General features: G+C 34.2%; 7 protein-coding genes across 7 annotated transcripts; 1 reads left to right on the top strand and 6 right to left on the bottom strand.

Annotated features, from left to right (window-relative positions):
* The first annotated feature begins 473 nt into the window (after positions 1–473).
* Positions 474–4,500, top strand: LOC17882152 (agamous-like MADS-box protein AGL11). Its single transcript, XM_006286764.2, has 8 exons — positions 474–840; positions 1,700–1,882; positions 3,331–3,412; positions 3,508–3,569; positions 3,653–3,752; positions 3,847–3,888; positions 3,968–4,009; positions 4,093–4,500. Exons 1-8 carry the CDS (start codon positions 776–778, stop codon positions 4,273–4,275), a joined length of 759 nt encoding a protein of 252 aa, XP_006286826.2. The 5' UTR covers positions 474–775; the 3' UTR covers positions 4,276–4,500.
* Positions 4,482–6,125, bottom strand: LOC17882935 (immune-associated nucleotide-binding protein 13). The gene is made up of 5 exons (XM_006288080.2): positions 5,825–6,125; positions 5,468–5,736; positions 5,213–5,380; positions 4,978–5,115; positions 4,482–4,901 (listed from the first exon to the last, which is right to left on the bottom strand). The coding sequence occupies exons 1-5, from the start codon at positions 6,048–6,050 to the stop codon at positions 4,692–4,694; spliced, it is 1,011 nt and encodes a 336-aa protein (XP_006288142.1). The 5' UTR covers positions 6,051–6,125; the 3' UTR covers positions 4,482–4,691.
* Positions 6,126–7,639: 1,514 nt separating this feature from the next.
* LOC17882198 (immune-associated nucleotide-binding protein 12) lies at positions 7,640–9,713 on the bottom strand. Its single transcript, XM_023780328.1, is given in 8 exon segments — positions 7,640–7,739; positions 7,890–8,077; positions 8,161–8,301; positions 8,385–8,549; positions 8,645–8,748; positions 8,751–8,915; positions 8,997–9,302; positions 9,587–9,713. Coding segments are annotated over 8 exon segments (1,296 nt in total).
* Positions 9,714–11,305: 1,592 nt separating this feature from the next.
* Positions 11,306–13,261, bottom strand: LOC17884125 (immune-associated nucleotide-binding protein 12). The gene is given in 8 exon segments (XM_023780327.1): positions 11,306–11,413; positions 11,480–11,683; positions 11,757–11,897; positions 11,991–12,155; positions 12,276–12,550; positions 12,626–12,767; positions 12,770–12,841; positions 13,094–13,261. Coding segments are annotated over 8 exon segments (1,275 nt in total).
* Positions 13,262–14,944: 1,683 nt separating this feature from the next.
* LOC17883167 (immune-associated nucleotide-binding protein 13) lies at positions 14,945–16,722 on the bottom strand. The gene is made up of 6 exons (XM_023780326.1): positions 16,680–16,722; positions 16,186–16,380; positions 15,837–16,105; positions 15,594–15,761; positions 15,373–15,504; positions 14,945–15,272 (listed from the first exon to the last, which is right to left on the bottom strand). The coding sequence occupies exons 1-6, from the start codon at positions 16,720–16,722 to the stop codon at positions 15,060–15,062; spliced, it is 1,020 nt and encodes a 339-aa protein (XP_023636094.1). The 3' UTR covers positions 14,945–15,059.
* A 754-nt stretch (positions 16,723–17,476) lies between these two features.
* On the bottom strand, positions 17,477–19,410 carry LOC111829999 (immune-associated nucleotide-binding protein 11). Its single transcript, XM_023780325.1, has 6 exons — positions 19,374–19,410; positions 18,683–18,928; positions 18,296–18,567; positions 18,026–18,193; positions 17,837–17,947; positions 17,477–17,644 (listed from the first exon to the last, which is right to left on the bottom strand). The coding sequence occupies exons 1-6, from the start codon at positions 19,408–19,410 to the stop codon at positions 17,477–17,479; spliced, it is 1,002 nt and encodes a 333-aa protein (XP_023636093.1).
* Positions 19,411–21,020: 1,610 nt separating this feature from the next.
* LOC17884464 (importin subunit alpha-1) lies at positions 21,021–22,998 on the bottom strand. Its single transcript, XM_023780324.1, has 9 exons — positions 22,969–22,998; positions 22,818–22,893; positions 22,639–22,730; positions 22,410–22,552; positions 22,033–22,040; positions 21,918–21,975; positions 21,753–21,831; positions 21,535–21,657; positions 21,021–21,443 (listed from the first exon to the last, which is right to left on the bottom strand). Exons 1-9 carry the CDS (start codon positions 22,996–22,998, stop codon positions 21,021–21,023), a joined length of 1,032 nt encoding a protein of 343 aa, XP_023636092.1.
* Between the last annotated feature and the right edge of the window lie 270 nt (positions 22,999–23,268).

The following is a 23,268-nucleotide window of genomic DNA, read 5'->3' as shown; positions in this document are numbered from 1 at the left end:
AGCAAAGAAAGAAACCTCTACAAATAGACATATTGAGTGGGAAGCTTAGGGTTTTTGAAGAGAAAAGAATTTGGGTTTGTTTTTGGGATTCTCAAACTCCAAAAAAAAAAAAACTTCTTTCTCTCTTTCTTTTTTTTTTTTATTTGCTTTTGTTTTGTTTTCTTTATAAAGAACTAAGAAGAAAGAGAGAGATAGAGAAAGAGAGAGTTTCCCGAAAGCTGAATTGAGGTTGGGGTGAAGCAATTCTCATCAGGTCTGTCTGTCATGTCTTTACTTCTTCTTCTCATAAAGGAAAAAAAAAACACTAACAACACTTTGTTTGATCGTCTCATCAAGTTCCCATCTTTGTATACAAATCTCTTCCTTCAAAAACTTCTACATTTATATCTCTATCTCTCTCTCTATATATATATGCAGATTCCAACATACTAATTCTTAACTTAGTTATCACAATTATGAAATCTTTTCTTCTCTCTTCTTTCTTCTGTTTCATGCTCTTTCCCCATGAAAAGAAAGAAAAGATCACAAAGGGTTTTAAGTATTAGGTTATATTTTTCTAAGTAATTTTCACTTGTAGATAGATAGATAGATAGAGATCTCTGTTAGATTCTCTTTCCTTGTTTGTCAGCTAAAGTGGAGTTCTTTGGTCTCAAAATCTTCTAAATCTGTTTTTGTGTTTTTCTTCATACCTCGAAACTAAGCAATGGTTTTGTCTCTCTGACTCTCTCTCTCTTTCTTGTTTCTGTGTAATAATGTTTCTTGTGTTGTTTCTTTTATGTGTACTATTATAACTTCAGTTTCATGTGCATCAGTGCCCTCTTCTTCTTCTATATCAATTTGGTTTGTTTCTCTCTCTCTATCTCCCCTTATTCTTGGTAAAATTCTTAGATTTCAAGAATTGTCTTCATACATTAGATTAGAGATCAATGAATTTTGTAAAAACTTCTATATGTGTGTAAGTATTTACATCTTCCATTTTTATCCATAAAAATTGCTTTTAGATCTCTAAGTAAAAAATTTCGTATATATGTTTGATTTTTCAATTTGACCCCATGAAGCCTTATAGACATTTATTGAAGAGAGAGTGGGAGAGAGATAGATCGTGCGAGGGATGGGTCAAAATAGTTTGTCAGATTCACCTCTATCAGGCTACTATACTTTAAGAAGTCATGATGATGAGAAGTTAATAAATTGTGTAGATTAATTACTTAAGATTATAAACCTATTTAAGAACAACTACATATGAATATGATCTTTATTTTGTATGGTTAATATATGTTCATAGTGAAATGATTTAGATATATTCTTAATCCTCTAGTTTCAGCAACATCAGATCCAGTTTGATTCTTGTCTAGTCCTAGAGATCGATCAATCAACAACATCCTTAATTTATTTTCCCGAGAAAGTTGGATGCAACCAAAAGAAAATCTTTTTTTTTTCTTTATATATGACAAAAGTTGAGTTTGGTATAGTTCTTTATTAAGTTAAGTATTTCAACTCAAACTCTAGCTTTAGGGTTTTGTTTAATCTCCTCCATTTTTCTCAATTAATCTACAAAAAAATGTCACACTTTTTTCTGGTATTTATTCTTTTATATCCTCTTGTGAAATGTTTGTTAAGTAAATGGTATATATATCTTATCAATAATGTTGAAATTGAGCAAATCTAAGTGTTGTTTTTGATGTTTAAAATGGTGAAGGATGGGAAGAGGAAAGATAGAAATAAAGAGGATAGAGAACTCGACGAATCGACAAGTGACATTTTGCAAAAGAAGAAATGGACTTCTCAAGAAAGCTTATGAGCTTTCAGTTCTTTGCGATGCAGAAGTTGCCCTCATCGTTTTCTCCACTCGTGGCCGTCTCTATGAGTATGCCAATAACAAGTAAGTAAGCTATATCTTGTTAACTTAAGCTATGTTAATTATAAATGAGATGTATAGAAATTAAGTTTGAGTTTTGTCAATGTGTGTTTCTTCATGATTTGTTTGAAAAATGATCAAGTCTCAAATAAACTGATTTATAATTGAGTTAAAATATTAAGATATTGAGATGTTAACATGAGGCTTTTCTTGGTCTATATAACAAGGTTGAACCATAATTTTAAAATTAAAATTTAGACAAAACAAAATATCGTATAACAATACAATTTACATATGAAGTTTTCATTTCAAGAGTCTCATGTTTATATACTTGATTTATCTTGGTCTATATATTAAGGTTGAACCATATTTTTTCAAAAATAAAATCTAGACAAAGCAACACCATATAACAGATAATATACTTGATTTTTCTTGGTTTATTTCAAGAATCATATTTGTTAAAATAAAATCTAGAAAAAGCAACACCATGTAACAAAAAATGTACTTAATTATGAAGTTTTTATTTCAAGAGTCTCATGATTTTTACTCTAATTAGCTAATTAAATTTACATACGCATACCATATATATTTGAAACATAAATATAAACAAAGTTCAAAGTACTAAATATATATAGATATATACATACTATTTTTACATATATTACCTATGAATCTTGAGAAGAAGAAAAAAAACTTAAAAAGTCAGTTTTATCAAAAATGAAAAAAATCTTAAAAGAGAGATCGTACCATATGGGTTTAAACTTTAAAGTACCAAACTCATGCTAGCTAGCTTGCAGAGACTTGCAGTGTTTGGTCAACAAAGTCTTTTTCATTGTGTTTTGCTTTTTTGTCAAAGTTTTGTGTTCTTTGGAACTTAAAAAAATATACATTTGTGCAGTGCAATGAGAGCTAGAGATGTGTTTGTTTTTGTTGTACTCTTCTTTCCTCTTTCATCTTAAGCAGATCAAATCTATTTCTTCATGTCTTTTCTTTCCTTTTTTGGCTTTTTCATCTTCTATCTTTCATTTCCTTTTATAATTCTTCAAGTCACTTCAACTATATTATCTTATATTGTATATATATATATATACATATATCTAAAACATCCACTTTCTACTGTCTTAGATTCAGTTGAATAAATATATCAAAATACATATAAAACATATATTATTGTTTGTCAATGCTTAAGGCAACATATATGATGATCATCTTCTTAATTACTTTTTTGCTAATGTAAATATTTTTGAATATTAACAAAACCTAAAACAAAGATAAAAACATGCATGAGATCATATTTTAGATTATTTTAGGGTGTAGTTAGCTAAAATTAAACAATTTGAGGTGTGATTGCATTTGAATTAGACACTACTTAGTACTTACATATAATGAATTTGAATACCATGTGATTAATTGCATAATAAGTACTATGTGTTATTGAGTTTGTTAACGTATGACATGTTGATTTGTAACAGCATAAGATCAACCATTGAGAGATACAAGAAAGCTTGTTCTGATAGCACCAACACCAGCACTGTCCAAGAAATCAATGCTGCGGTTCTTACTTCTTTAATTTCTTGTCTCAATCTCTCTACTTAACATCTATATGTGAATCTATGTTCTTACTATGAAGTTGGTGCTTAACATTACAGTACTATCAACAAGAATCTGCAAAGCTGAGACAACAGATCCAAACGATTCAAAATTCCAACAGGTTTATTACATATGAACTACATATAAAATAATAAAGCTCTTCTAGCCATATGTTTGGTCTAGTAAAAGTGTTAACGTTTGTAGGAATCTAATGGGAGACTCTTTGAGTGCCTTAAGCGTCAAGGAACTTAAACAGGTTGAGAACCGCCTTGAGAAAGCTATCTCCAGGATCAGGTCCAAGAAGGTATACTCTTAAACATAACCTTCTTCTGTATCAGTTTCTTGAATCTACACACACATATTCTAAATCTGCTTTGTGTTTCTTGCGAGAGATACAGCATGAGTTGCTTCTAGCAGAAATCGAAAACATGCAGAAACGAGTAAGTAAAGCTTAGCTCAAAAAGGGTTAATTTGCTTCCCAAGATTGAATCTTTGAATATATATGGTTATATTATGCAGGAGATTGAGTTAGATAATGAGAATATCTATCTAAGAACTAAGGTAAGAACATAGTTTCATATAATGTGTTTTGTTAATTCCTCATTTGTACATATCAGATCAAATTAATATGTTTCTTTTAACAGGTAGCAGAAGTGGAGAGGTTTCAACAACAACACCACCAAATGGTTAGTGGTTCAGAGATCAACGCGATGGAGGCTTTAGCAGCACGCAATTACTTTGGTCATAGCATTATGACTGCTGGTTCTGGATCTGGTAATGGAGGTTCTTACTCTGATCCAGACAAGAAAATTCTTCATCTCGGATAAATCTCGTGAGCCCGCGAAAAAAGCCGAGGTGCAAATCTCAGTTTATAAACCTCTGCATGCATTTTCTGAGGTTTCTCTACTCAGCTTTATCTATTTTCTACATAATAATATGTTTTGGTTTTATAATAATTTCAAAGTACAATGAAGGTATTGTGATCCTTCAAGACTCATTTGGAAATTGTGTTGTGTGATGGTCAAGACAATGCTTTGGTTTTTTTAATGTTGCATTATGGTGTTTGATTTAGTGATTCATCAGATCATAGAACAGAGTATTTACTTACATATGATTTTAAAGAACAGAACATGTTTTTATCTCTACCTAGTTATTAGATTAGTATACAATGAAGGTATTGATCCTTCAAGAGTACTCTAGTTTATTGTTTCACATCATACATACAGAACATTAAAATGTGTGATTAAAGAACAGTGCACTTCTTGTTAAGTTCTGTGCGTAAAGAAGCAGTCTCTCTCTCAGCTTTGTTGAGTTGTTCTCTAAGCCTCCTGATCTCATCAGTAGATAGTTTTTGTATTTCATTCATCTTTTTCTCTGTTTCCTCTCTAGCTTCTTGTGCTTTAGCTAATTGCTCCTTCACATCCCTCAATGAATCTTTCAGCTGACTAGAGATCTAATCAAAAAGACAACAAAACCATAATGTAATAACTATATATTCATATAAACATTAGACATATAAACTCAAGTACCTTCTCCTTTATCCCCTCGAGCATTTCGTTATGCGATTTCTCTACTTCATTTTTCATTTGAGATATCTCTTGTTTTGAAGACCAACCTTTCATTGCTTCAATCTGTTTCTGCTTTTCCTCGATTGTCGCCTCGTTCTCCTGTAAGAAGGAAGATGAAATATAAAACTAAGAAAACAGAATACAATAATGTGAATTCTTGTTTTGTAAAAAGAATCTATCTATCTTTTTTGTTCACCCTTAGCTCAAGTGATAAGTCAGCCATATAAGACTCTCCATTGTTCTTCTTTGAAATTTGTTCGACGAGGTTGAGAAGATCTTGGACTTGCTTTTCTTTCTTTCTCGCAGGGGCGTTGCGCCTATTGTCAAACAACACCTTACGGTCATCACATTCTTTGAGAATTTCCTATATATATATAAAGAAAGCAATTTAAGAAGTTATAAAGATGTGATTCATACAACATTAACCGCTCTTTAACGGTAATAAACCAACCTGAAACTCAGGACAATCTTCCAAATAGTCATCTAGAGTTTCACCATCTTCAAGTGCATCCTCATTGGTGAAAACAACGATTATATAATCCACGATTTGACTCCCGAAAATGATCTTTAACGTGCGAAGCGTCGACTGTTCCTCTTCTGTTAACCGATTCCTTACAGAGAAAACAAGAAGCACTGCATCTATACCACTTTTAGCTAGAAGTAAACATCTAACGATTTCTCTGATTGTAAAATCTGTCGTCGAGGAAGCACTAAACAGACCTGAAAATACCATTACATTCATCTCAATGTATATAAGTTATAAGAAAATTGTTGGAATTGATATACAAAAAAGCGTTACAAAACTCACCAGGAGTATCAATAACATTGATGGTCAGACCATTTAGTAGCTCTGATTTATGTAGCTTACACTCTTTGGTAATGAATTTGCCTCTTGCTTTGGACTGAAACATAGTTTTACCAAGGATGCTGTTTCCCGTTGCGCTTTTACCATTCCCTGTTCGACCGAGCAGAACTAGAGTTCTTTCGGGTTTCCAAGCATTCTCCACATTAAGTGCAGACGAATCAAACGCCATCTTTTTCAATCTATCCCTATAAGATAATGGCTAGTGATGATGGTTCTTGAAATGACAAAAGAAAGATAAAATAGAATCAAGAACGTTATTTCAAGTGAGAAAGGGTTGAAATAGTTTTGTAATTTATAGAGACAAAACAGAATATTCATTAGACAAATGAAGGAAGAAAAGAATAACTTTGAGAAGATCTTTATAGTAAGAATCAAAACCAAAAGGACTTTGACTTTGACAAGCAAGGAATCTAATAGAAAAGATAACAATCTTTACCAAGTTTGGTCTGTTCAATCTTAGCTTTTACCATGGCTGAAGAAAGAACCTTGAAGCTGCCACTATGATTGACCAATAGTGATCCGAGTCCGACAAAGCTAAACAAGAATCTTTGAGGTTTGTTGCTTTCATCATTCATGACATATAGATAACCTGCAGAAGAAGTTACTCCTACAGATGACCTAAACTTATTCATATTCAATTTTGAAACGTAAGACACACGACAAGGTGCTCTTCACTTGAATGTTTCTCGGCTTTGTTTGCTCTTATCTCCATTTCAAGTCTAGCAGCTTACTCTTCCTTAAGCTGCTGCTCTATCCTTTTTTGTGTCTCACTCACCTTAGTATACACCTAAGCAATCTGACCAAGTAACAAAACAATATGGACAACTCTAAAACACATTATACTCTCCATCATGTGACTGAGCTGCAGATTTTAATGAGATTCCAGTATTCCACCATATCTTTTATCATCTGAGACATGTCTTGTTGGTTCAACTTCATATCTAAAATCTGCCTCTGCTTTTCTTGAAATGCAAGTCTCATTTTCCTAAGAAGCAGAGGTATTAACCAAGATAAGCAATCATAAGACATCAAAAGAGAGCAATGGTACTGCATCAGTCCCTTCTTTGATCAGAGATAAGCACCTTAAAATCTCTCTGCAGGTAAACTCGGTTGATGGAGACAGACTAAACAGACCTGCAGAAACAATCAAAAGGCATAGATTTTAAGATTTTAAATATATCATAAATGACTCACTGGCCTTGATGGTTTTCAGATTCACATACACACACATGTACATGACACATTACTTAGGCAGCGTCCAACTCTGTAGCTCACAGACTGTAGTCACCCCTGATGCACGACTTTTCTACTCGAAGGCCGATCTTCCCTGTCGCGTTATTACCGTTACCTGAACGTCATAGTGTCCTACCAAAAGTAGGTTTCTTGCAGGCAGTAGTATCTGTTCTAAACGTGAATCACAAGTAACCTCCAAAACAGAACAATGCTCTTAAGAAGATTTCGTCGCCATTAGTAACTTCAAGCGACCAAAAAAAAGATTTCCTAACCTTAGCCAATGTTAAGGTTTTTTTTTTCCTAACCTTAGCAAAACCCCCAAAAAAACCCCAATGTTACCGTATTTAGAAAGAAAACAAAACAATTTTTCAAAGACTCTGTCTCAAGAACTCATCTGACTTTCTTTTCCATACTAAGTGTAAGTGAGAAAGCATATAACCAACCAAACATAGAAAACAAAAACATCAGTCAATGATAAGACAAATCCAGCAACAAGTTTAAGCCTTTCAATCATTATATCAATCATCACATAATGATGCAACGCTTCTTAGAATTTTTGAGATCATTGGCCAATTTTTTCGCCTTCTCCAGTTCCTCCTTTAGCTTCTTTACTTCATCAGCGCTTCTCACCATTTGAAGTCTCGCAGCTTCCAGCTTCTCTACTTCTTGAGCGCTTCTCACCATTTGAAGTCTCTTAGCTTCCTCATGGTTCAGCTTCTCTACTTCATAAGCGCTTCTCGCCATTTGAAGTCTTGTAGCTTGCTCATGGTTCAGCTTCTCTACTTCATAAGCTCTTCTCTCCATTTGAAGTCTCACAGCTTGCTCTTCGTTGAGCTTCTTCACTACATCACTCGACTTTTCCTCAGCTTCTTTTGCCCTAATCTCTAGTTCACGTCTTGCAGCTTTCTCTTCATTCAGCTTCTGCTCTAGACTCTCTTTTGTCTCCCGCAGCTGAGTCTCCACCTAAGAAAGAAATCAGACGAATGTTATACGTAAAAAATTAATCATCAAGTTTTGAATACAGTTAACACTATATAACACAGTACCCTCTCCATCATGTGCCTGAGCTGCTCATTTTCAAAAGACCTCTCCATATCTTTCTTCATTAGAAGCATCTCTTGTTTTGAGTACCATCCCTTCATCTCTAAAATCTTCTTCTGCTTTATCTGGAAGGCAGCTTCATTTTCCTGTGAAACATATGTAATAACAAATAAGCAAATCAAAGACATCAACTAGGGATATGTATGTGTACTAAAAGTTTATGCCTCACCATTATCTCATGAGATAGATCAGACATGTATGGTTTCCCATTCAACCTTGCAACTTCTTCAACATAGTTTAGAAGCTCATCAACTTGCTTAGCTTTCTGACTCTCAGAGGCGTTAGACCTGTTTCTAAACAATACCTTGCGGTCACTACAAGTCTTGATAATTTCCTACAAACCATACAACACAACTCAATAAGAAGCGAGAGAAGCAAGAGAAGCAAGAGAAGGTGAAAGTGTTTTAACTTGGGTTTCAAGATATTAACCTTGAAATCAGGACAGTCTTCCAAATAATTCTCAAATGTATCATCACCATCATCCTCATCAAGAGAATCTTCATTTGTGAAAATAACAATCATGTAGTTAACAATCCGAAAAGGATCTTTAATGCGAAAAGCGAAGATTTCTCCTCTTCTGTGAGCCGGTTCCTCAAGGAAAATACAAGAAGCACTGCATCAATCCCTTCTTTGCTTAGAGAGAAGCACCTCAGAATCTCTCTACACGTAAACTCGGTTGATGGGGACAGACTAAACAGGCCTGCATAGGTTTAAGACTGTTAATACTTAATATTATCAAAGACTCATTGGCTTGGTAGTCTAGTCATCATAGACTCATTACCTGGAGTATCAATAACATTGAGGATCTGGCCATTGGGTAAAGTCGAATTCTGCAGCTCACAAGCCGTAGTTACACCTGACGCACGGCCTCTTGAGTTGAACGCTCGTCTTCCAAGAATACTATTCCCGGTCGCACTTTTACCATTACCTGACCTTCCAACCAAAAGTAGGGTTCTTGCAGGTTTCTGCTCTAAACGTGAATCACAAGGAACCTCCAAAACAGAACCATTCTTAGGCAAATATTCTGAAACCTTTTGTAACTCTGTCAAGCCAACCTTCGAAACCGGTCCATCCTCTAGTAAAGATTCTGAGACCTTTGGCAACCCTGTCAAATCAAATTCCAAAACCGGTTCATACGCTGGCAAAGTATTTGTGACCATTGGCAACTCTGTCAAATCCAAAGCTATTCATGTCAAACAATGAACTAAGAAACCTTGTATGAAAGGTAATGAACTTTAACTACATCTCTAAAGTAGTTCTGTGTTATGTATTCTATGGAACCTATTTTACAGTACTACTCTTGCAAGACACAGATTCATATTCTAATTTGATAAGTAGAAAAAAAATAGATTTAAAGATACAGAGACTTACGTGTACGATCAGTTAGCAAATCATCTGTTACTTGTGTTTCAGGTTTCTTCTGCTGTAAACCTAAATCACACGTAACCTCTAAAACAGAACCATCCTTGGAGACTAGTACCAACTCCGTCGAATCCATTCTAAAGTTTCTGCTGAATAAGCAAAGTAAGTAAATTGTAAGATTAGGTTAACGTGTATATAGAAAGAAGGAAACACAAAGACGAGATCAAGAACATTCACCTTTATGAGAAATATTTTGTCTCTTCTCTTAGAAAATATTTCTCAAAAAACTAAACACAAATCTCTTTAATCTCTCTCTTAATCATTGTCACAAACTCAACAACGATATCTATAGTATAGAACTAGATCCATTACTAAATCCTATGATGAATATAAAACTTATTTTTCATATTCCTATTCGGATTAGACAATTTCCTTAAATAACTGAAAAACATAATTAAGTGGGAAAAATAGAAAGAAAATTAAAATTTGACTTGATTTTTGTAAAAGAGTATTTAACTTTGACTAGTTAAACTAAAACAACAATTTGATTATGTTGACAATTTAAAGTATTTGATTGTTTTGTGTCTAAATGATTAATTTTTGAGTTTAAATATAGTTTTTGGTATTATGTGTATTATTATTGTGTTTCTTTTAGGTTTTCTAGATATTTTGGCAAAACACCCCAAAAAAAATAGAGTTAATAGGCAAATTAGTACATTTTTTGAAAATAATTGGAAAACACATACATATACTATTTATAATTAGCAAACTAGTCAGTGGGGTCCATGGTGTGAAATAGAAACAATGTGAGACAGATAAAAAGAGAAGGAAAAAAATGACCAAGGAGGGTATTTTTTTTTTCTCTTTACCGATTTTGTTTTTGTTTTTGTTTTTTTTTCTTTTAAACATATTTACCCCAAAATTATAATAACTAAGATATTGGGTTTTACAATTTTTTTTTTTAAATCTTTTTTGATACACAAAAAATCTATGTTTTTTCTCTATCATATGATATGCATTTTGTTTAATTAATTTTAAATACATTTCATATATATATATATTTATTTGTACAATTTAGTATGTGTACAGACGTACTTGTACAGTTTAGTATGTGTACAGACGTATATGTACATCTGATTAGATGTACGTACATAACCGTACAGTTCCTTTAAGTGTACGAATGTATAAAAGATTACACATTTTTATCCATACAACCAATATAATATACCAAAATATGTATATTTATATACATTTGTACAATAATAAGCTGTACGGATGATATTATGTAGTAAAATAATAAACTGTACGGATAATATATTTTTGTACAACTGTACAGTAAATGTGATGTACTAATTATATTATTTAATTATTATAGTGGCAAACTTGTAAATAATATGTTTTCTGAGTGTTTAAATGTCAATGAAATAGTATCAAATAGTAAAAATGTACTAGTTTCCTAATTGTAAATAGTAAATGTATTAGTTGTATAATTAAGTTTCTAAAATGTACTAGTTTGCCTACTCACCCAAAAAAAATACACAATGTTACCGTATAAAGAAAGAAAATCAAAATATTTAAAGACTTTCTTGTTTCTCAAGAACTCATCTGAAACTTAAGTTTGGTCATTCAATCATATATGATAAGATAACAAGAAACATAAGATTGGTCTTTCAATCATGACAAGATAACAAGAAACTTAAGATTGTTCTTTCAATCATTATATTATAATCACAAAATTATGCACCACCCCTTGTTGGAATTTTGGAGATCATTGGCCAATTTATTCGCCCTCTCCAGTTCCTCCTTCAGCTTCTCAACCACACCACTTGATTTTTTCTCAACTTCAGTAGCTCTTTTCTCCATTTCAACTCTCGCAGCTTGTTCTTCGTTGAGCTTCTTCACTACATCACTCGACTGTTCCTCAGCTTCTTTTGTTCTTCTTTCCAATTCAAGTCTCGCAGCTTGCTCATCGTTCAGCTTCTTCACTACATCACTCGCTTGTTTCTCGGATTCCTTTGCCCTTTTCTCTAGTTCAACTCTCGCAGCTTGCTCTGCGTTCAGCTTCTGCTCTAGACTCTCTTTTGTCTCCCTCAGCTGAGTCTCCACCTAAGAAAAGAAACCAGAAGAATGTTACATAGGAATCATTAAGTTTTGGATATGAATCGTCATAAGATACTACCCTCTCCATCATGTGCTTGAGCTGTTCATTTTCAAAACACCTCTCCATATCTTTCTTGTTTAGAAGCACCTCTAGTCTTGAGTACCACCCCTTCATCTCTGAAACCTCCTTCTGCTTTATCTTGAAGGCAGCTTCATTTTCCTGTGAAACATATGTAATAACAAATAAGCAAATCAAAAGGACATCACCTAGAGATGTGTACCAACAAAACATTAACTATTTGTTATGCCTTACCCTTAACTCAAGAGATAAATCAGACATGTATGGTTTTCCATTTAACCTTGCAATTTCTTCTACACAGTTAAGAAGCTCCTGAACTTGCTTAGCTTTCTGACTCTCAGGGGCTTTAGACCTGTTTCTAAACAACACCTTGCGGCCACTACAAGCCTCGATAATTTCCTACATTACAACCATAAAACACAACTCAATAAGAGACACAAGAGAAAGTGAAAATGTATTGAATGAGGTTTAAAGATCTTTGGTACGTTAAAAATGAAGAAAGATATATACACTACTAACCTTGAAATCAGGACAACCATCCAAATAATCCTCAAATGTATCACTATCATCCTCGTCAAGGGAATCTTCGTTTGTGAAAACAACAATCATGTAGTTAGCAATTTCGCTTCCGAAAAGGACCTTTAATGCGAAAAGCGAAGATTTCTCCTCTTCTGTGAGCCGGTTCCTCAAGGAAAATACAAGAAGCACCGCGTCAATCCCTTCTTTACTTAGAGAGAAGCACCTCAGAATCTCTTTGCATGTAAACTCAGTTGATGGAGACAGACTAAACAGGCCTGCATAGGGTTAAGATTTTTAAAACTTTAATCTCATATAAGACTCATTGACTTGTATTAGACTAAACACATTACCTGGAGTATCAATAACATTGAGGATCTGGCCATTTGTTAGCGTCGAACTCTGCAGCTCACAGGCTGTAGTTACCCCTGACGCACGTCCTTTTGAGATGAATGCTCGTTTTCCAAGAATACTATTCCCGGTCGCACTTTTACTTTACCATTACCTGACCGTCCAACCAAAAGTAGGGTTCTTGCATGTTTCTGCTCTAAACGTGAATCACAAGTAACCTCCAAAACAGGTTCAGCCACAGGCAACGATTCTGAGACATTTGGGAACTCTATCAAGCAAACCTCCAAAACAGGTCCGTCCTCTTCCAAAGATTCTGAGTCCTTTGGTACATCTGTCAAGCCAACTTCCAAAACAAGTCCATCCTCTTGCAGAGATTCTGAGACCTTTGGTACCTCTGTCAAGCCAACTTCCAAAACAGGTCCATCCTTTTGCAAAGATTCTGAGATCTTTGGTACCTCTGTCAAGCCAACTTCCAAACCCGGTCCATCCTTTTCCATAGATTCTGAGACCTTTGGTACCTCTGTCAAGCCAACCTCCAAAATCGGACCATCCTCTGGCAAAGATTCTGAGACCTTTGGCAACTCTGTCAAGCCAACCTCCAAAGTCGGTCCATCTTCTCCCACAGATTCTGTAACCATTGGCAACTCTGCCAAATCCAAAGATATTCATGTCAAACAAAGAGCTAATAAAACCTTTGTAAAGGGTGGATCACTAAATCAAATAGGTTTTGTTTACAATACATTCTCGCTAACTCGCTATTTGTGTCACATCTTTTAGAGGGCCATTATATCAAAAGTATAGCTAATGAACTTTAACTACATCTCTAAAAGTAGTTCTCTGTTACGTATTCTATAGTAATATTCTTGCAAGACACAGATTAATATTCCAATTTGATAAGAGAAATAACAAGATTTAATGATACAAAGAGAAATAACAAGATTTAATGATATAGAGACTTACGTGAAGCATCAGGTAAGAAATCATCTGCTACTTGAGGTTCAGGTAGCAGAACAATCCTTTCACAAGTAACCTCTGAGACAGAACCATCCTCTGAGACAAGTAGCAACTCCGAAAACTCCAGATCTATAAGTATCATCAAACAAAGAAGTGAGGATAAAAACGCAAAAGAACATGACACGAGTTTATCAGTAAGGGAAATAGATTTACATGCATGCATGCATGATTCTAGTTTCAGTGAAGGAACTTAAATATATATGTGAATCTTCTGGTTTCAGAGTATAAGTTTCTTCTAATTCTAATATACTCTCTTCTTATTGTTTACAGTCATGAGTGCGAGAGAAATAGATTCAAGGAGATTAAAGAAACTAAAAACAAACCTGTAGTATTGGTTGAGAAATCATCTGCTGCTACTAATCCTCCACCCATTTGAAAGTTGAGTAAAGTTTCTTCTGAATACAGTGTAGATAAGTAAACTGTAGAATAGGTTAAATGGGTTTTATATAGAAGAAATAAAGAAAGACAAAACGAGATCTTTAGACTTTCTCGTATCTCAAGAACCCTTGTGTTTGGTTTTAAAGAAAGGAATATCAAAAGTCTCCTTTACTCTCAACTAAAGAATTGATGATGAGTGTTTTTGGTTTTTGTCTCGAGAAGTCATAGAGCCAGGACAGCTTTTCATCATTTATGTCAATATTGGGACGTTATAATAATTCCAATAAACTAAATAATAGCTCTAAATCCAAAACCAATCAGTGATTAACCAGTAAAAGCTTCTAAGTTAATAGATTTAAAACCAGCTAAGGATATATGAGATACATAAAGTTCATACAATACGATTGAAAAGATTGTCACTAGATAGAAAGAAATTATAACAATGAAACAAAGAATAATACATAAATAGCAAAATATTTAAAAAAATCCACTTCTACAAAACAGTTTTAAAACTTAAAAAGAACTAATAAGCATGAAAATAATTAGAAAATGATTATAAAGTTATTTTATAGTAAATTATTTTGAGCCAAACTAATGGTTTAAAAAAAAAAAATCAAAACATTAACAAAATGAAATAGATATTGTTTATGAGCTTTTAAAAGAATATTGTATATGCGGAATTCACCATAGAAACACTGTGGATACAGACCATATAGGTTTCACCATATTGAACCTCTCTATATACCTCTAATAAGAATATAGTGCTGCTTCCCATAGTACATTACTTAGTGAATATGCAATAAAGGCTACTCCATAGATGTGTAGATGCCAAATTTTAGAACATAGTCCATATGATATAGGCTATCCCATAAATAAACATTCTTAATGCTCTTGTGACTTTGTCTTGTGCAATTTAGTCCCATGGGTTGGTGTCATACAAAAATAGAAGTATATGTTTCTTCAACTCTCTTCTTACTACCCTTTCAACAACTCATCAATCTCATCTTTAGAGCTTATGATCAGGTTGAGGATGGGAAGATATAATCAAAGAATAGTGCACTTCTTCTCGTTAAGTTTGGTACGCAAGTCATCTGTCTCTTTCTCGGCTTTTTTGAGATCTTCTCTCAGCTGTTTGATCTCATCAGCCGATAGTTTCTGGCTTTCGTTCATCTTTTTCTCTGCTTCTTCTCTTCTGGCTTCCGCCTTCGATAGTTGCTCTTTCACTTCCCTCAAAGCTTCCTTTAACTGGTTAGAGACCTGACCAAGACACAACAGAATCAACATACGAAAGATCTAAACATCACATACCAGAGGAACTAGACAGACTATATAACCGATAAGGCGATAAATGTATTACCTTCTCTTCGGTTTCCTTAAGCATTTGCTTATATGAGTTCTTTAGCTCCTTCACTAGAGATGACTCCTTTTTAGAAGATACTTTCATTGCTTCAATATCCTTCTGCTTTTGTTGGAATGTGGCCTCATTCTCCTACGAAAGGATATCGAATTTTAACCAAATTCATACAATGAAATGTCAAAACATATTTTTAAAAGTTAAGTGTTCAAATCTTTTTCAACCCTTAGCTCAAGTGATAAGTCAGCCATGTATGATTTCCCATTGTTCTTCTTTGAGATTTGTTCAACAAGGTTGAGAAGATCTTGGAGTTGCTTGTCTTTCTTTCTTTCGGGGACATCGCGGCGATTATCAAACAACACCTTTCGGTTACCACATTCATTAAGAATGTCCTGAAAGCAATTTGAGAATTAGAAGATGTAAGAAATTTTAAGTTAATGTCAAGTACAAAAAAAGGAGAAAATTACATGGAACTCAGGACAATCTTCCAAATAATCATCAAGGGTTTCTCCTTCATCAAGTGCATCTCCATTGGTGAAAACAACAATCATATAGTCTACGATTTGACTACCGAAAAGGATCTTGAAAGTTCGAAGCGTTGATTGTTCCTCGTCTGTTAACCGAGCCCTCAAGGTGAAAACCAAAAGCACTGCATTGATTCCTTCTTTAGCAAGATGTAAGCATCTAACTATCTCTCTACTTGTGAACTCTGTAGTCAAGGAAGCACTAAACAAACCTACACGCACCATTGGCATTTTTAAGAAAATGTAGCATTTGATATTATTAATATTAACCAACATAGTACAAAACACATACCAGGTGTATCAATGACATTGACTTCAAGACCATTAGGTAGTGAGGATTTTACTAGCTCACATTCTTTAGTAATGTATGTTCCTCTTGCTTTTGACCGGAACCTAGTTTCTCCTAGGATGCTGTTTCCTGTTGCACTTTTACCGTTGCCTGTTTTACCGACCAGCACTAGAGTTCTTTCACGATGATGTTCCAATACTAGCGAATATGCAACACACAAACAAGAAAAAACATGTGATGGTTCTTGAAATCAGAAAGAAAGAACTAATAAAGAAGAGAGACATTACAATATAGTATGATCTTTACGGTAAGAATTGAAACTAACAAAACAAATTAAGCGGTAATAGAGTGAAAAACAATTTCATATGTGGAAGTAGTTCTATTCTATAGTAGTACATTGCTAATTGCAAAACAGATTCATACTCTCTTTTCTTTTTTACTCAAAACCAATAAGTTAAAGAAATATATTTGAAGGATCTAAAGAAAGCAAAACATACATTGACCACTTCCGATCTCATCTGCGACCAATCCTCCACCCATTTGAAAGAAAATCACAAGTAAATCTTAAAAACTAAGAGAGAGTCTTTAATTTTCTTTAAGAACTTATCCGAACCTTAACCATAAAAGAAGGAAATAGAGAAACTAAATTAAGTAGAGCACTACAAAAAGGAAGGAATACCAATAGTCCCTACTGACAAAAGCTATTAGTCCCAATGAGAGTGTTTTGTTGTCTCGAGAATGTAAAGAGGACATGCATGACTCTTGTAATAACTCATTTGGTAAAACATCCCCTGTACATTATGTATAGATCTAGATAATCTTAATAGATAGATAAACTGATCTGTCAAAACTAATACCAAACGAAATGGTGTAACTTAAGGGCATCTCCAACCCCACTCTATTTTAGAGTAACATTTGCTCCAACCCTACTCTATATCAATTTTAAGCACACTACATGAAAAAGTAAGGTTTACATTAAGAGTAACTCTACTAGAGCAACTCTATTTTCTACACTACCTCTATTCTAGAGTAAGAAAGAGTAATACATTAGAGCAAAACAATGCTCTATTTTTGAGAAAAAAATAGAGATATGCATTGGAGATGGTCTAAATAGATGGATGATTAATTGTAATGGTGAGTGCTTCAAATAGCAATGAAAAGGTAGCCAAATCCCTTAAAAGTGTAGTTTAATTTTCTTATAATCATAAAACTAGATAACTGATAGAAAGAAAAATACCAAATCAAACTCATATTGTACGTTGAGTTCTCAAGGTCGCACAAGTTTGAAAGAACATTAAAGAACGATGCAACTTCCTCCTTCCTTTTTCTTGAGTTCTTTTTCTGCCTCCGCGAGTTTCTTCTTCAGCTTCGAAATCTGTTTTTTCGCCTTTTCTTCTGCTTCAAGTCTTGCAGTTTGCTCCTCATTTAGTTTCTTCTCCAGCCAACTTGTTGTTTCTTCCACCTGAGCAATAACAAAGAGGACCAATGTAAACCTTAAAAAAAAATATAAATTTTTTTTACCATCATGATCATCAATTCTCTAAAGAATTGTCCAAGAAACATGTTCACATTGCGAAGCCTTTTGTCTCATAAGTTACTTCATGTGATTCTATCTGATGAGACAACCATAGAGATGGACTTGAAAACACCTTACCTTCTCTACCCTTCGGCTGAACTCATGATGAGGTGAATTCTCTTGTTTTGTGTAATGACCCTTCATTTCTATAATCTTTTTCTTCTTTTCTTCAACTACAGCCTCATTTTCCTAATTAAGATAGAGATGGTTACTGATACACATTCAAAAGACATCGAAAAGGGAACATGTGTTACCAAAAAAAGTTACCATAGGCTTATGAGATAAATCAAGAAGAAATGGTTTTTTGTTGTTCTTCCTCACAACTTCTTCAACAAGTTGTAGAAGCTCCTGAACTTGCTTGGCTTTCTTGCGCTTAACTATTTTGAGCCTATTATCAAAGAGAACCTTGCGGTTGTTGCACGCCGCAATAATTTCCTAAGAACCATAAACAAATCAATTGATAGATGTAAGTCAAAAGAGAAGGTGAAAACATTTTAGAAAGTTTTGCCCTTGCTCGTTGTTTCAATAGTAATTAACCTTGAAATCAGGAGAGCCCTCCAAATAGCCATCCAAAGTCTCATTGCTATCACTAAGTGAGTCCTCATTGGTGAAAACAACAATCAAGTAGTCAACAATGTCATCTCCAAAAATGACCTTTAACACAGAAATAACAGATTTCTCCTCTTCTGTTAGCCTACTTTTCAAGGAAAAAACCATAAGCACCGCACTGATCCCCTCTTTGGCTAGACGAAAGCATTTTAATATTTCTCTTATGGTAGACTCATTTGAGGGGAGCAAACTATAAAGTCCTGCAAAACAAATCATGATTCAACATGTTTAACATTGCATTGTTGTTAATGGCTGATCTCTTGAAACTTCATATGAACAAAAAGTTTATACAAACACACACACACACACACAAACCAGGAGTATCAATAACATTGATGATCTGTCCATTTGGTCGCTTAGTAGTCTTTAGCTCACATTCTTTGGTAACAGCTGCTGCCCTTACTTTCGACTCGAATGCCTCTCTTCGGAGAATGCTATTCCCAGTCGCGCTTTTCCCATTGCCCGAACAGCCAAGTAGGACTAAGGTTCTTGCAGGTTTCAGTAGTAAATCAGAAGCACGAGAAGCTTCAGAGAAATAAGAAACCTCTGTCAAAGCCAAATCTATAAATGTCATATCAAGAACCAGATCTATTAAAGCTTTCTACTTGTGTTATTATTTTATATAAGGCTCTCGTTTTATACTTTTAAATCTTATAGAAACGATTTTTTACTTCTTGGAACACTTGGCATAATGAAAATACATAAATCACTACATTTAGAAACAAACAATCAAACTCATGTATGACTTGTCTTTTCACCAACAGTGGAAATAGACATTGTAATCTTATTTTGAGTATATGCACAAACAAGAGATATATGGTATTGGTATATACATATATTGCACGATTCTTAGTAGCTCTCTCTACTTGTGTTTCATTTCTTATACAACATTTGGGTAGTGAGACTTAAGAACATCTACTACATCCTCTATGATAATTCTACATATCTACTAATTTCAAGATTGATTCGTACTCTCTTTTTTGCCATAATGAAATAAGTGACATACCTTGACCAGGTTCGAAGTCATCTAGGCCTCCACCCATTTGAAAGTTGATAACAAAGTAAATCTTAAAAAATATATTAATTCAAGGAATATATGTAGAGATCTTTCGACTCTCTCTTTTCTCAAGAACTCATCCGAACCTTACATAAAAAAGAGAGAAATGGAGAAACTAAATAAGTTGCCTCCAAAATTATGATTAAAAAGGAATACAAAAAAAAAAAAAGGAATATCAAAGGTCTCATTTGATACATGTGGTTGAATATGTTTAGTTCCATGATAGTTTTGTTGTCTCGAGAATGCCCGATACGCTTTCTCCAATGATAGTTCCAATGCATGCATTATGCATACATGGTTTTAATAAACCCTTATGGAGTAATTAACTAATTAATGATCCACTATAAAAAGATGTATTATAATTTTCCAATTAAACAATTGGAAAATTTATTAGGAGACTAATTAAGACAATCTCCAATGCCTATCTCTATTTCTTTCTCTAAAATAGATTAACTCTGAAATAGAGCATTGTTTTGCTCCAATATATTACTATGTATCTTTCTAAAATAGAGGTAGTGTAAAAAAAATAGAGTAGAGAATAGAGTTACTCTATATTTAGAGGAACTTTATAATTTACTCTATTTTAGAGCAAGATATAGTAGGGTTGAAGCAAATGTTACTCTAAAATAGAGTTTTGACTTTAAAATAGAGTGGGGTTGGAGATGCCCTAAGGAGGAAAAATAGAGTGGGATTGGAGATGCCCTAAGGAGGAAAGAGATCTTTCAATTCATCTAGCATATCATAGTTTGATTGGACTATTTACAAAAAAAGATCAAGGATTCGAGATCATAGTGGTCATCATTGGTTGATGCACTTCCGTAACATAATTTGTATGGAGTTCGAATGTCCAAATAATGGTGAATATTACAAAAGTGATGGTGCGATTTTATCATGGATACAAAACAAAAAAAAATGAACAAAAAATTTGTTGAGATTGTTGTTTAGTTCATGATTGGTATGTCTTCTCAGCTATGCAGAAATGAAGAAACCAAGTCAGGGACGACGGTCCAAATTTTGATCAGTTTGTAATATAAATCTATGTAATGCATATTTTTTTCTTTTCTTTTTGGGATATGAAAACTCAATAAAATTCAAGAACACAAGAAAATAATATGCATGAGCATTTTGGATCGAGGCAATTGATATCAAAATTCATTTCTGTAATGTTTTGAGTAAAAAAAAAAAGAGGACTGCCACTGTCTTAGGATCTAGCAACTCTTCTATATGAATATCAAATACAAAGAAATGAAAACCTCAACAGATTGATGTATTTAAGGATCTCCTAGGCGGTTTAATTCCGGTTTAATGAAACCCAGGCGGTTCTCCCCCAAATCGGAGTGAAAAATTTAGGGTTTAATGATGGGTTTTGCTTGTACCACAATCATCAGCACAAATCTTCATCACACCAACACTACTTTTGTTCTGTTCGATCATCTCTCCAGTTCTTATTTTCATAAGATTGAAAACAAAGATCTGATCTGGTTTTAGTAGTTAACAGAGATCAAGTCTCTTTCACAAAACATGTCCTTATAGAAGACTGTCGTTATAAAGAACTGAAACTTGGTTCTCTCTCACAACACCAAAGACCAGAGATCATCACTTTAGAGGTTGTTGTGTCTGTTCACCATCATCATCATCATCCTCCTCCTTCCAGTATGTCTCCAGAATCTCCAAAGCCTTCTCGTAGATCTCATTGCTTCTGTGGTGTTTCAGTTTCAAAATCTTTTCTAACCCTTCCGCATCTTCAATCATCTGGGAGTAGTCTTCTTCTTCCACGTCTCCGGCCCTCAAAATGTTTTCCAATCCATTCAGACACTTTAATACGATTCCTGGTTTGTCCATATCCAGGAGATCACACAAAAGCTTTATGCAACCCTGCTTCACCAAGTACTTGATTTGATCATGAGAACCACCTGAGGTTGCATTTGAAATTGCACATACAGCTTTTTCCTTAATCATAATTTCAGCATTTTGAGCCAAACTGACCAATGTTGGAATCAGATTTGCATCTATCACTGACTGTAAAGAGAGAGAGAGAGCATATAGAAAACGATTAGTGATGATAACAACAAAAGGGCAAACTAGTTTTTATGTTATCTGCAACACTCACTTGAATTTGTTCTTCAGTGCCTGCAGTGATGTTTGAAATCGTCCAGCAAGTTTTCCACTGTGTAACATGGTTTCGAGTAAACAGGTTTGCAAGAAGAGGTAAAACACCATGATCTATCACAACCTGACAAAAATAAGTTCAAAGAGTCTTTTGGTTACAACATGCAATATCTAAACCAAACAAGAAGTGTTTTAAAAGGTAACATAGAAGTTACATACTTGGGTCTGTTGATTATCTCCATTAGTTAGATCCAAAATGATACTTAATGCAAGAACAATCACCATTGGAGAAACGTGTCTGCAAAAAGAAAGAAACAAAACATGTTCAGCCTTCATTATCTAAACATGTAGCAAAAGGCTTGTTTTGGAGTAAGTAGTACTAACCCGAGAAGCTGGACTAGTCTTTGGACAAGACCAGCGTCGATAAAACTCTGGATGTTTTCTTTTGAACCATCAGATAGATAATGAAGTGCAGAACAAGCATTTAACAAAAAGAAACCATTATTTCTATGAAGAACTTGCTGAAGTGCAGAGAGAGCAGGTTTCATCTGTTTAGTCATGTTTCTATAAGTTAATGTATACAAAACTGAGGAAACAAAACATGGAGCGAGAGAGAAGCTACAAGACCTGGTGAAAGGGAAGCTGAGGCTTGCCAGAGCAAAAATTTGCCAAAGTCCAAGAAGCCACATCAACCAAGTCCTTCTGATTATTGTCATGGAACTGAGCCAACAGTGGACTCAATGCACCACACCGTAGAACATAGTCACGGGATTGTATAGAAGCTCTAACAACATTACCTAGTGCCCAAGTAACCTAAAAAATTATGGTACAACATCAAAATCCCAACTCTTATATGTCTCGCATTCATATATCTACAATAAGTAAATTACCTGAAAATGGACATCAGAATCATCAGTAGCACCAGCAAGAAGATGGATAAAGATTTGAACAGCACCGTGATCAATAAGAACTTTGGTGTTCTTTTGAGAAACGTGTCTTAGAACGGAAGCAGCAACGTACTAGAGAAGTAAAGATCATTGGAGTGATATCAGAAGTGACCAATCATTACAAAATATCAAACTGATGGGAGCTTTGTTCTTCTAACCTGAAACATGACTGAATCTTCCTTCTTAAGAAACTCAATGAAACGAGGCACAACTCCAGAGTTTACTATCTCATCGATAGGAATGTTTCCCTCTAGGAACAAGAAACTTAAAGAAACATTGAGATCGAGAAACAAGAAAAGTAAAGAAAGTAAAACAGAGGAAGTTCAAAGTTGTGTACTTTCAAACATGGAAGCGTATTTGAACTGTATCGATGGATCTTTTGAGAAAACACCATCTAACATTTCTTGGGTCACCTACGTGAATAAACAATCAAAACCCTAAACCAGAGATGCATTGATTGATTACTTGTGAGACACGTTTAGACGAACCTCTTTCTTGGCTTTGGGGTTTAGAGCCATGGCTTTCTCTCTTCTTTGACTTCTCTTCCAAGCGATTCACAAAAATTGAAGGGAGAAACAAAAATCTCAACTGAGAAGTGAAAGAGCCAAAGAACCTTTGCAATTGAACTGAGCAAGAACATGGAAACAAGAATGGTCGAAGGAGCGAAATAAAAAAACAAAGAGCAGATGAATTTAAAGAAGCGAAACCGGTTTGGTTTAATTAAAACTTGGATTTTAAATCCGGTTTAATCCAATTCAGTTTAATTAAACTCTGATTTCAATCATTAC

Source organism: Capsella rubella, unplaced genomic scaffold (assembly GCF_000375325.1).
Source record: "Capsella rubella cultivar Monte Gargano unplaced genomic scaffold, Caprub1_0 scaffold_6, whole genome shotgun sequence".
NCBI lineage: Eukaryota > Viridiplantae > Streptophyta > Magnoliopsida > Brassicales > Brassicaceae > Capsella > Capsella rubella.
The sequence above is the reverse complement of the archived record's forward strand: the minus strand, read 5'-3'. Positions and strand labels throughout refer to the sequence as shown.